The sequence below is a fragment of the Carex rostrata genome, chromosome 21 (assembly GCF_964058835.1).
Source record: "Carex rostrata chromosome 21, lpCarRost1.2, whole genome shotgun sequence".
Lineage (NCBI taxonomy): Eukaryota > Viridiplantae > Streptophyta > Magnoliopsida > Poales > Cyperaceae > Carex > Carex rostrata.
The window spans coordinates 7077392-7091033 of record NC_135938.1 but is presented as its reverse complement, the minus strand read 5'-3'; the positions used below and the strand labels follow the sequence as shown (position 1 = coordinate 7091033).

General features: G+C 36.6%; 1 protein-coding gene and 1 long non-coding RNA gene across 2 annotated transcripts; both read left to right on the top strand.

The window, feature by feature from the left end:
• Window positions 1-7623: 7623 nt before the first annotated feature.
• Window positions 7624-9367, top strand: LOC144573466 (uncharacterized). The gene is made up of 3 exons (XM_078323247.1): window positions 7624-8372; window positions 8460-8774; window positions 8854-9367. Exons 1-3 carry the CDS (start codon window positions 8245-8247, stop codon window positions 9128-9130), a joined length of 720 nt encoding a protein of 239 aa, XP_078179373.1. The 5' UTR covers window positions 7624-8244; the 3' UTR covers window positions 9131-9367.
• An 836-nt stretch (window positions 9368-10203) lies between these two features.
• LOC144573575 (uncharacterized) lies at window positions 10204-11133 on the top strand. The gene is made up of 4 exons (XR_013518036.1): window positions 10204-10532; window positions 10639-10739; window positions 10810-10948; window positions 11031-11133. It is a non-coding gene; the product is annotated as an uncharacterized LOC144573575 (long non-coding RNA).
• Window positions 11134-13642: the final 2509 nt, after the last annotated feature.

The following is a 13642-nucleotide window of genomic DNA, read 5'->3' as shown; positions in this document are numbered from 1 at the left end:
TGTATAGACCCGATCCAGATGCTATTTTATGATATATTTCAATTAATAAGATTTATTTGAGATATTTTAATTATCAGGATCGGTTTTTACTAAAAACTGATCCAAATGATTGAACTATTAGGATCGGTTCTAAAATAAAACCGATCCTGATAGTATCAGGATCCGTTTCCACAAAAAACCGATCCTAATAGTAATAAACTAGGATCGGTTGTTACTAAAAACCGATATGAATAGTTTTTAGGATCGGTTTTTTTAAATAAACCGATCCAGATACTTATTAGGATCGGGTGTCCATATAACCGATCCAGATAGGCCGATCCTGATTTCTGTTTTTCCACTAGTGATATCACATACTTCTTTTCCTGAGAATTTCTCTAATGGATTACAATTTCAATACTCATAATATAGTAAAATTCTATTGTGAAAATCTATTGATTCTCTTTTCCAAAATGACAATAAAGAAACCAATCAACTATACAAAACTAAATTAGTGTCAAAACAAAATATATGTTAAAACAACTGATGATAATAAATACTACATCCCTCTCACAAATAAAATTGGGAGAACATTTGAAAAACACAGAAACAAAGTCAAAGCAGTAAGTAACTTCTTATCTGTATAACAGAATTTAGTGGACTAGATTGAGCTTAAGAGTTTTGTTGAGTCAAGAGTTTCATTGTAAAATGTGGTCTAACTAAATATTTTATTTATTTATTAAACAAAAAATACAAATTAAATCGGATCCAAATAAATTGATAATAAAAATGCGAATCAGGTCTGCTATTAATTTTGTGTGTGTGTGTGTGGGGGGGGGGGGGGGGGGGGGGGGGGGGGGTGTAATGGGTCTAAAGAAAAAGTATAAACCGGACGGAGCGTTCAGCTCGCTCAGTTTCTTTCTAAAGATTCAATATCTAATTAATTGTCCTTCAGGCGGTTAGCTTTTTCAAAAATCAATTACATTGGACCATGCTATTGGATTGTGGGCTTTTCACTTTAAATCTATTTATTAATAGAAATGAGCTAATGGTCAATCTGAATATATAATATAAAACAGTACTCTAATTAAAATGTGATTTTGGGCCACTGCTGAATTTTGATTACCGTTTGCCCAATTTGTATAAAACCACATTTAAAAACATTGATTCCTTATAACAGCCCTATGTAAGTGGGATTTCGTGTCCATGAGTGAAAAAATAGACCCATTACTTGACTATACTTCCATAATATTCGATTATCATCCCCATAATTGAAAACAACTTCCACCTAATATTGAAGTCATTGCCCCATAAATACAACTTGATTTTATATGAAAGGGTTTAATCGGCTTAAAGTCTTCTTAAATGCTATTTGATAGTCATGTTCAGGATTTTAATGCTAGGTGATAAAATAAAATGGTTAAGCAGTTTAATGGCAACTTTAATTGAGTTTTTTTAAAGCTTGATAGGATGGCAAATTGGCAATACATGGATTGATTGACCACCCACTACTTATTTGGTCATAGTTTTGAAAGTCCAAATTTCTAAAATGTAAAATTATGGAGGAATGAACTTTCACAACAACAAAACACTTTTACTACGACCGGTATCAGCGTCCGGGGCTGACGCCGATCGCAGATAGTTGATTTTTCCAAAAAATAAAAAATAAACAAAAATAAACTGCAACTATGACTTTCAGCGACCATATCTACGACCAGTGCCGATCGCTAGTCACTGAATTTTTTTTTTTTAGCGCCGAATTAATTTTTTTCACCCCAAAAATCACAGAAGCGCGCCAGAGATCAGCCCCAAATTTTTTGCGTCTCTGCCCTTTATCCTCCTCGCGCCACCTCTTCCCCTCCTCTCCTCCTTCACGTCTCCGCCCTTTCTCCCAGTTTTCTCTCGCTTCCTCTCCTTCGCCCTCTCGTAAGTATCTCTCTTTCTCTCCCTCTCTTGCTGTCTCTCTCCCTCTCTTGTTGTCTATGACCAAAATCAAAAGTTTGTTTGACAAAATTGACGTTGATGTCTCTCTCCCTCTCCTTGACTTATAGAAATATGTTGTATTTGATTTTTTTTTTTTGTTAAAGTTGGTGCTTTGAGGGATAAATATGGAGTAGATACGGATTGGACCAGCAGAGGCTATCGGTGAACCAGCAGAGGGAAGGATCGAAGGCTTTGATCAAGTAAATCAATTGCTCAATTATTTTTTCCTTTTCTCTCTACTTATCCCTTCAAGGCTGTGAAAGCTGTGAATCTGTGAAATCTGTGAAATCTGTGAAATTTGTGAATTTGTGAATTATGGTAATATTTAAAAAGAAAACTTTGGCTGGTGCTGTATGAAACGAAATTATGGTAATATTTAGCAAAAAGCTTATAGTTATGGTGATATATTTATGTCTTCTTGAGTTATGGCCTTTGGTTCTTTGAACCAAATTATTTAATATATGTTAATGTAGTCTATTTGCTTCATGCTTTTGGTCTGTGGCATCACAATGTAATTTTAAGATTTTGAGGGTACTACAACATACTTTTCTTTTGTTTAGAGTTGTAACACAGCAATGCCGAGCGAAAGTTAGTTACATGCATCTTGAGCATTTGAATTAATCATGCATGACCCATAGGTTCAATGAATTAATCGTATTCATATTCTTCTATCTTCTTATACAAACGATGGTATAGCAATGTATTTTTCTTTTCATACATAATATTTGTTAGTATAATCCTTCAATATTTTAGATGTCTAGTTTCTGAATTTTTATCATATAGTCAAGTATATAGCATATTTTTATCATATTTTAGATGTCATTTAAGAAATAATTTTGATTTTAGATGTCTAGTTTCTGAATTTTGAAATTATTTCAAAGTATTTATTTGATGAAGATTCACTAGTGGAGAACATACAATTAGTGTCGCCTTAAAAAACCGATACTAATACTTTAGTATCGGTCGTTTACAAAAATCCGACACTAATAATATTAGTGTCGGCTATTTATATGTAGGCGATACTAATAACTGAGAATTAGTGTCGGCTGTTTATAAACAACCGACACTAATACTTAACAATTAGTGTCGGCCATTTATAAACAGCCGACACTAATACATTAGTGTCGCCTTTTTATAAACAGCCGACACTAATTCTCAGTTATTAGTGTCGCCTATTTATAAACAGCCGACACTAAAGCTAAAATTTTTTTATTTTAAGTCCCGCGCACCTCTTTCAAACGCACGCCTAGGGTTTAAAACATCTCCTTCACTTCATTTCACGCTTCTCTCCGATCTGATCTTCTCAAACCGAGCCGCTTCTAGGCGAATACCAGAAGATGTAATGCAATATGGTCCTGCGCATGCTTCACGAAAATGGGCGTAACTTTTGATCCGTCCGTCGAATCAGGCTGAAATTTTGACAGGAACTCCACAGCCCAAAACCGGATCAAAAACTAATCTATGATTTGTTTTGCCATTTTGCGGGCTCAGATTCGCGATCCGAGTCTTCCTTCATGGACTTTTGGTATAGTCTTTATAATTTTAGAGTTTTTAGGGTCTTTTATGTATCTTTTATGTATTTTCTGTTTTAGGGTTTGTATGATATTTTATTTAGGGTCTTTTATGTATCTTTTATGTATTTTCTGTTTTAGGGTTTGTATGATAACAATAAATGAGCAATTTGGATGATATTTTATTTAGTGAGTGTTATTTGTAAATTATGATGAATTATTTGATATCTTTGTTTTATATATAGTTCAGCAAAAATATATGAGCATTCCAGAACAAAAATTTTCATTTTTAGAATTTTCTATGATTTATAGTGAATTTTTGAAATTTATTTTTAAAAAAAAAAAACATTAGTGTCGGCTATTTATTAAAAAGCCGACACTAATAAGTATTAGTGTCGACATTTTAATAAATAGCCGACACTAAAAGTTAGTATTAGTGTCGGCCATTTAATAAATAGCCGACACTAATGCCTTACTTTTAGTGTCGGCTATTTACAAAGTATTAGTATCAGCCCGATTAGTGTCGCCTAATGTCCGACACTAATATCCATAAACAGCCGACACTAATTCCAAGTTCTCCACTAGTGATTAATTTTGGGGCCGCCAGATTTTAGGTGAAATCAGGTCATATATCAGATTTTTAGGTCAAATTAGGTCAAATTTTTAGGTGAAATCAGGTCAGATTTTTAAGAGATATAGTCAGATTTTGGGACATTATTTTGGGTTAGATTTTAATAGTATATTCAAATTTTGTAACATAGATCCAAATTATTTCAAAGTAGTTAACCAATTGCTTAAATTATAGTAGTGTCTTTTTCTTAGTCTTTTTGTTTGTTGCTATCTCATAAGAAAAGGTGGAGTTGGAATAATAATGATAGCCGCGCTTCCCTTCCCGATCTCGACGACTATATTGAGGTATTGATCTACGCCTCTCCTCTCCTACTTGACTATTATTTTTATATGTGCCCTCTATTACTATATATGTATAGTCAAATATTTATATAGGAATAGTAAAGTTAGAATATATATAATAAGTTGGCTAAGATCTCTTCTTGACCTCCTGTGACAGATCAGCTAGTGCAGACTGACCAAAAGTCCAAATCCAAAATCCACTTACACAGTTAGATAGAGGACAGAAAAACAAGTGGCTTAGAGCAGAAGTTTTCTCCATTTGGATTTTTGTGTTATTTTCTAGCTATTTTTAAAGTTGGACTTTTCAAAAATAAAACAACATACTATACAAAGCTAAAATTTTTCAAAGTTAGACTTTTTGTGCTATTTTTATGTTATTTTTCTCCATTTGGCTCGTTCGATAATATCTCACTATTATCTTCAAATTATTTAAGAAAGCTTGCACTGTTGCTTGTATTTTTATTTTGCTATCAAATTATTTAAGAAAATTTCAGCCACTAAGACATTTTCTTATATACTGCATATGAGATTTTGTATTTTAGTCAAAGTGACTGCCCTTGGTACATTATTACTAGCTGATTCCAATGATGGTTGGTACTGTTGGAGAGGATGTTCATCAATTAACATTTAGATATCTAGACTTGCATGCTTGACATATAGTTAGAAACTATAAAGAACATCATGAGTAATCAAAGTAGAAACTACAAATAACAAATAAAACAATTAAGCTAAGTTTTAAATTGCTTGTTATATATATAGGTGGCTCAAAGAGAGGTACATAATAAGCAGATGGATTGCTAGTAGTCAGGCAAGTTTTCTCTCTCTCTTAATGAAATTGTAGTTAATTATATTATTAATTACGTAGTTATTAGTGTATTGTTTTATGATCCAACAAAACCGGAATATTTAGTATGTCTTTTAGGTTCATACCCGTTCAAAATTAATCCAATAGGGATTAATTTTGAATAGTCCCCGTTTTGGGACTGCTTTTTGAATGCTTCGTCTCATTTAGGATGTGAAGAAATATTTGTGGATCTAGAATTTAAGAAATATTCGGTATCATTTTCCCTTGTTGTTCCTACGAGTACGTATTGAACATGTCCAAAAGGATGTATTTCTAACGCGTACTCGGAGAACTAAGGGGAAATGCTGCCGAATTTTTCTTAAATACTAGATCCATATACATTTCTTCACTACTGAGACATAGCATTCAAAGAGTGTGATAGGATTGTACACTGGCCCTTTGTAAGCCCGAAAAGACTAACTACTTTGGACCTATTTATATTTAATGTCATTATTTTATTGAAGTGTCAAAATAATTAGCAAGGAATAACTTTAAGTTTAGTTTTGACCTCGTGTGCATTTTATTTAATTTAGACCTAATCAAGGCAAGGCAAGGCAGGGAAAGTGAAGCGTCTTCTCTCTTTATCTGGTATGTATGTTTAAATTCATAGTTTATGTAGTGTAGATACCACTTGTATGGTTGTATATAAGTCTTGTTGCATGGATGATGCAACAATTGATTGTGATTTCAATTTTTTAATTGTGAGTTTCTTCCATGACTTGCTTTAGAGGGTCCGTTATCAATTGATGATATTTGGAGGGTCTAAAGTATATATATCTGGACTTTTTGTTTATTTGAGTCAAAATTTTCATTTGAATGCTAAGTAATCAAGAATGTCATCTATTAATTGTTGCATTTAGGTCATGTTTATACAGTGCCTTAATTATAAATGTGTATGTCATGATTAGGAGAAATGAATGGTGATCATAGTTGAATGAATCCCACATTTGTTAAGGGTGTTGAGGGTTTTTTAGAATATGGATTTAGTATTCAAGGAAATATAATTAGTAGTGATCGCATTAGGTGTCCATGTGCCAAGTGTGGGTATACCCGATGGTTGGATAAGGAAACTATCGGGAAACACCTGATGAAATCGGGGTTCTGACCTTTTTACGAGAATTGGTTCATGCATGATGAGGATTATAGTCAAGTGGCACAGAGCCAACCCAAACAGAGTCAACCCGAGGTGGAGTCGCCAAATGCTATGGTGGACATGCTTCTTGATGCTGCAGGTCTGTCTTTTGAATAGATTACGGACGAACCCCCCGAATCAACAAGCTCAAGAGTTTTATAACATGATGAAAGTGGCAGATGAGCCGCTATGAGATGGTTGTGATAAGGAATATACTGTCCTCGCATGTGTTACCGAACTCCTCAACATTAAAGCCAACTACGGCATAACCAAAGAGGGATTCAATCGCATCATATTGGCTGTGAAGAAGTGGCTTTCGAAAGAGAATAGGTTGCTTCCAAATCAATATCAATACAAGAAATTGGTGAAGGGGTTGGGATTAAGCCACGTGAAGATCCATGCTTGTCCGAATGATTGCATGTTATACTATGGTAATGATAATATTTCTAAAGAGCAGTGTGATGTCTGTGGACATAATCGTTTCAAATAAGACAATAAGGAAAACACCACAAAACGTTTGCCGTATAAAGAAGTGCGGTATCTTCCAATTGGTCCGAGGTTGCTAAGGCTCTTTTTGACTTCTACAACCGCAGAACAAATGCGTTGGCATAAAGAAGGAAAGTGAGAAAAGGAAGGGGTCATGGTTCATCCTGCTGATGGTGAAGCATGAAAAGAATTCAATCGTCTGAACCCAGATTTTGCAGCAGACCCTAGAAATGTGTATCTTGAGTTTTCTTCAGATGGTTTCTCTCCTTTCAATATGGGGGGTCGGTCTTACAGCAACTGGCCGGTATTTATTGTCATTTATAATCTTTCTCCAACTCTGGTGATGCGTGACAACAACAAATTCCTGTCCATGTTGATACCAAGGCTCAATAGTCCTACTAGAAGCATAGACATCTACCTGTAGCCTCTCATGGATGAGCTGAATAAATTGTGGAATGATGGATTGCTAGCCTACGATAAATTCAAGAAACAAAATTTTACCATGAAGGCTGCCCTAATGGGAACTATTAGTGATATCCGGCCCTAAGTATGCTCTCAGGATGGTCGACGAAGGGAAAGCTAGGTTGTTATGTATGCATGGAAGACACAAAGGTTTTCCAACTTAAGGAGGGAGGCAAGACTTCATTTTTTGATGATCACAGAAGGATGCTACCCCCCTGATCATGAATTTTGGTTTGAAAGAGATGCATTTAAGAAGGACACAATCGCGACTGATGGTCCTTATCGATGCTTAAGTGGACAAAGAATTGTTCGATCGAGTCTCTTTGTTGGAGCAAGTCACATTTGGCACAAAAAATAAGAAGAATATTCCTGGTTTTGGTGAGACACACAATTGGAAGAAGAGAAGTTTATTTTGGGAGTTGCCATATTGGAAAGATCATTTGGTACGGCACCACATAGATGTTATGCATCTCGAAATGAATTTATTTAAAAATATATTCTTCACGTTACTCGATGTTAAAGGAAAGACGAAAGATAATGCAAATGCTCGTCTCGATATGAAGCAGCTATGTAATCGTTCGCACTTAGAGCTGACGACCAACGATAAGGGCAACATAGTAAAGCCACACGTAACCTACTGTTTGGACAAAAAACAGAGACGTGGAATTTGCGAATCAATCAAGAATTTGCAGTTTTCCAATGGGTATCTCTCTAATCTGTCGAATATTGTGGATGTTTATGATGCGTCATTCAGTGGTATGAAAAGTCATGACTGTTATGTTTTTATGGAGTGGTTGTTACCAGTTGCATTTTGAGATTTCCTTCCTAATCCAATTTGGGAGGCATTAACAGAGGTTAGTAACTTTTTTAGAGATATATGTGCCAAGGAATTGGACCCGGTTCATAATGAGAAGCTTAAGAGGAATATTATTGTCATAATGTGCAAGTTGGAGAAAATATTTCCACCGGGTTTCTTTGACTCAATGGAACATCTAATTGTTCACATTACTTACGAAGCACGAATTTGTGGTCCCATCTCATTTCGTTGGATGTATAAATTTGAAAAGTTGGCATTCTATTCTTCGGAGTATATTTATTTCGATGTTATATATCATTTCAAATGTATTTCAATTTTCATTTCATGATATTGTAGATGCATAGGGCGTCTCAAGAGAAAGGTGACTAATAAGGCATATGTCGATGGTTCAATCGTGGAGACATATATCGTTGAAGAGATGACCAACTTTATATCTTTATTTTTTGAAAATGAGGTAGTTACACGGTTGAATCGCCCAAAACAATACGACGATAGCCGATTTGCTGAGAATGACACATGGCTTCCCGTTGTAAGCTACCCTGGATGTGCAACGGGTTCAATTCCCGTCAGAGATCTTACGGAGGAAGAGTTAAATGCGGCACACTATTACATCATAATTAATTGTCGCACCGAATTCGAACCTTTCATTGAGTGAGCATCTTTACACATATTCCAATTTCCGTGGTCTATTTGCATTGTTCATCTTGTGACTAAATTCGGCATATTGCAGGCAATTTGACGCTAAAATTAGAGAAAAGAGGCCAACAATAAGCGCATCAGGTCTTGATAGAATTCGTTCGAAAGAGTTTGGTATGTGGATGCGTAAATTGGCTCTTAGTGGTAAGATTGCAGATTCAAGGATTGCTGAAATTGCGCGTGGGCCAGTCACACGACGAGTTCAATGTTACAACATGTACGATGTGAACAATTTTCAGTTTCACACTGAGTCATACGGGATAAACAGGAAAACAACAAATTACGGTGTTTGCGTTGAAGGGGAGATTTAGGAAGGCACATCAAGGGACTATTTCAGCATACTTGAAGAAATTATACGGTTGGAATATAGTGGTATGGACAACAAAGTGTTCTTGTTCAAGTGTCGTTGGTTCGACACACATAGGGGGTTGCAGGTAGATAAGGAGCATGGATTAGTGGAGATAAATCATACAAGGCTTCTTCAAAAGGACGAGCATGTCGTGTTTCCCTGCCAAACAATGCAAGTGTATTACCTGCCTTATGCATCATTGAAGTGAGAGAGACAAGAATGGAGAAAACCAGTTATTTTGTTCGATGGAGATGCGTCTGTGGAAAACACTCCACATTTGACCGAGTTCTTTCAAGAAGATGGTCCGCTAACCGAATTTGTAGTGCGTGCTGTAGATGAACTGAATGACCGAAGTCTCTTTGTTTATGGAGTTGTTCCTGAGATTGTAACAGAACAAGAATTACAAGGAAATAGTCAAAAAAATAATAACAAAAAAAAGAAAAAGAAAAAGACAATGTAAATTGGAACATTAGGTTAATATCTTTCGTTTTACTTGTTTTTTATTATCTTTCTTACAGCAATCTTCATATTTACTTGATTTTTTTCAATTCGCTTGAGTGAAACCAATTGATTTTTATCATCTCAACTCTAGATATGGTATCGAGTAGAAAGGGAAAGGGAAAGGCACTGGCGGAAGACGAAGGAGAGTCTAGTGAGAGAAATGTTCGTGGTCCAAATGCATATAAAGCACCGCCTGCAGATCCGAGTTTGCGACCAGTGATTTGGTTGGGGGGTTTCAGGTAATATTCATTTTTTATGTTGTAATTATGCTTTAATTGTAGTGATTGTAATAATTATTTCCATTTGCAGGACTTCTGATGCAGGGCACCCATATAAGATGAAGCAGGCCGTCAAAATTATATCGCAAGTAGCCCGTCAAAATTATCCTGGCCCGTACTCCAGATACACAGATTTCCCCAATCTAACCAAGGGAGTTATCTAGGCAGAGTTTTTGGTAAGTAAAATTTTACTTGTTTCTTTTTTTTTAAGCTAACCAACGATATTAATCTATGCATTGCAAAAGCACTACCAGTTTACATCGAATGTAAATTTGACTGAGGCATGGAATACACTTAGAAGGGTAGCTGATGGATGGTTGCAAGATATGCTTAACAAATGCTTAAAGGCAACAAAAAAGGCGTACGGAGATTCCATGCTTGAGTGGAAGGAGCGTGGGACTGCTCCTCGCCCCTACGACTCCTGGATCATGACAGCGTACTGGCCCGGACTCGTCAATCATTGGTGCAGCGACGCTTTTGCCAGTCAGAGCCAGCGGAATGCTTTATACAGGGCCAATGCTAAAGGTTTAGGGGTCACAACGGGTTTTGTGAACATGCTTGTTCACAAACAGCGCTTCGTAAGTTGTTTTTCATTAAATTAATCTATTTTCATTCCAACTGAAACTAATCGAACTAACCTTGATAATTTTTTTTAAGTGAACTTGTCTTTCAAATTCTTAACGGGAGTTAGAACAAGGTCATGAACCTTGATGGTCCGATGAGTTGTTCCAGCCAACTCATACGAAAAAGAAGACGGGAGAATACATTAATGTTAAGGCTAAAAACACACAGGTAATAATATTTTTCAATTATTTTATAAAATATCATTATTCCTGTTGTACCTAATTTACAAAATTTGAAGCTAAAATATGAGAAAGCTATGACGGAGAAGTATGGGGCGGATAGAGACAAATGTCCCACATACGATAGCGACCTCTGGTACTCTACGGGCATTGATGATCAGAATGTCCATGGAGATAACTATGGTCTCGGTGCTCTAGGTAAAATAAACATTCTTTGAAATTTTAATTTTATTTTTAGTTTTGTCAGATAATACTAATTGTCTTACTTTTAATGTTTCAGGCAGCACGAGACGCATGTTTCGCTCCAGTGGGTCTAGCAGTGCTCAGTCGCATTCTTCACAGTCATATTCTTCTAGGTCGCCAGCTCCGCAACTCACAAAAGATATCGACAAGATATCTTCTCAGGTATTTGATCAGCTGGAGGCTCGGTTCAGAGTTTCTTTGGTATGAAATTTGATATTTTAGTATGTTTTAATTATGAAGCCTAAACACTAAATCATAATTATCTAAAATATTTTCTTACAACTTCACAGGGAGATTCGGGCTCGCAGCCGGCCTCGATGCCCGCTCCTCAGAATGACGAGGATGATGACGGGGATGATGACAAGGGGCATTGGTCGGATGTTGGCGGTGATGGTACTGCTTAGGCCTTTTTTATATATTTATATCTTGTTAGATGATATTGTTTATGTTACTGTTTAGATGGTACTCGATGTTTATGTTTATGGTGCTGATTAGATGGTACTGTTTGGCATTTAGACTTACTGTTTATGTTACTCGGATGTTTATGTTTGATGAGATGATATACTATTTCTCGATTTTTATGTTTATATTTGTTTGTATGCTTATGTTGTATGTTGATTGTGTATCGATATTTATTTTTTGTTGTATGTTGTATGTTGGTACGTGTGGTACCAATTATTAAATGGTGCAAATGTAAATAATAAAAAAAAATTCAAAAACCTGATAAATGGGTATCAGCGACCATAAATTTTGGTCTATAATAAAACAGTATCAGCGACCGGGATGGAGTTTCAACGACCATCCATATTGGTCTCTGATAATTCGAGTATCAACGATAAAATTAGACTATCAGGGACTGTTCTTTTTGGTCGCTGATAACTTTTCATGACGTCAGCAAAAAACAACAGCGACAAAAAAAAATTGGTCATAGAAAATTTATCAGCTAGATGACATCATTCAGCGACCGGTGACGTTATCAAAAGAGTATCTGCGACGACACTTTCAGCGACCGAGGTATCAACGATCGTATTTTACTTTCAGCAACCGACATAGTTACTATCTGCGACCGATTTTTCGATTGCAGAAGACTGATTCTGCTGTAGTGTTTATGTAAATTGACGATGCTTGTACGGTTAATTACTTCAATGGAATAACGACTAAAATCGTTCCACAAACATCCTTACACCAATCAGACAACTTCTTAATTATGTTTCTGCTCGCATTTATTGATCTCCAAATAAATCATGAAAGATACCAAACAATTAATAATAATTGAAATTCCGGTTGAATGAAGATACCAAGCACTTCGATATGTGCCCTAAAAAAAATGGGGGAATGGGAATGCTATCGCTCGAGACACAAAATGAGGCACTGCTGACCAAGTGGCTATGGAAACTGGATAGAGATTCTAATGAGTTATGGGCACAGACAATGTCAATTCTATATGGCATCACGAATACGCAACAGCTACTTCCTAATATCAACTACTCGGAGTTTGTTCGATCAATCTGTCATTTACTACCTTTCTACAGAGTAGCCATTGTACTAGATGAGTTTTTTCCAATTATACATTGGAAATTCACAACACATGGGAACTTCACGACATCATCCGCGTATGCTGTGTTGCATGATAGAGGAATACGCTGTCCTCTGAGTACTATCATCTGGAAACTCAAAGTGCCGCACAAGGTAAGAATTTTTATTTGGCTATTGCTGCGAGATAGACTTCTGACACAGCGAAGATTGTGGTCACGGGGCTGTCAGGTGCCATCGGGATGTCACCTTTGAATGAATGCGGATTTGGAGAGTTCGAAGCATCTGTTTTTTCAATGTCCTTACGCAATGGGGTTCTGGCGAATGCTGCTATTTAGATTCAACATTACATTTCCGCTAACTAATCCTACCAGGGTCCAAGACCTCTGGTACATGATAAGGAAAGGCCTTGACAAGCCGGCTATTAGGTTCTGGGACACCGTTTGGGTGTCAGGATGCTGGGCCTTATGGCGAGAACGCAACAGGAGGTTGTTCACGGGGAAAAGCAAGTCCATACCAGACTTAATCGGTATAACGGCGATAGAGATTACAAAATGGCATACAAACTTATGAAAATACATGACGGGGGGGGGGGGGGGGGGGGGGGGGGGGGGGGGGGGACACTGAGATTTGGGGGTGTAATTCAAAACAATGTAAATATTTTATTTCTTTTTTTATTTTTTGAACTTCTGAACTTTTGTAAATAATTTTCTTATATCAATGAATTGTCAGGAACACTGATTCCTGACCTTCAAAAAAAAGAAGAACCGCTCGCAGGGGGGGCCGCCCCCCTGCCACCCCCCGCATACTCCTAGAATCAGGCCCACATACATAAGGTTCCTTAAAAACAATAATAAAAAATATTACACCTAGTGTTATGTATGTGGGCCTGATTCTAGGAGTATGCGGGGGGTGGCAAGGGGGTGGCAGCCCCCTGCGAGCGGTGTCTGAGATTACGAAGCACCGCTCTGTTGAGCCCGGAGAATTTTATTTTCAGAGAAGTCAATTGAATGAAAATCCTTTAACCGACGGCCCAGATTAATATAAGTTACACATCAAGATGTGCGGTTCAGATTAATATAAGTTACCCATCAAGTTAAGTTAAGTTACCCATCA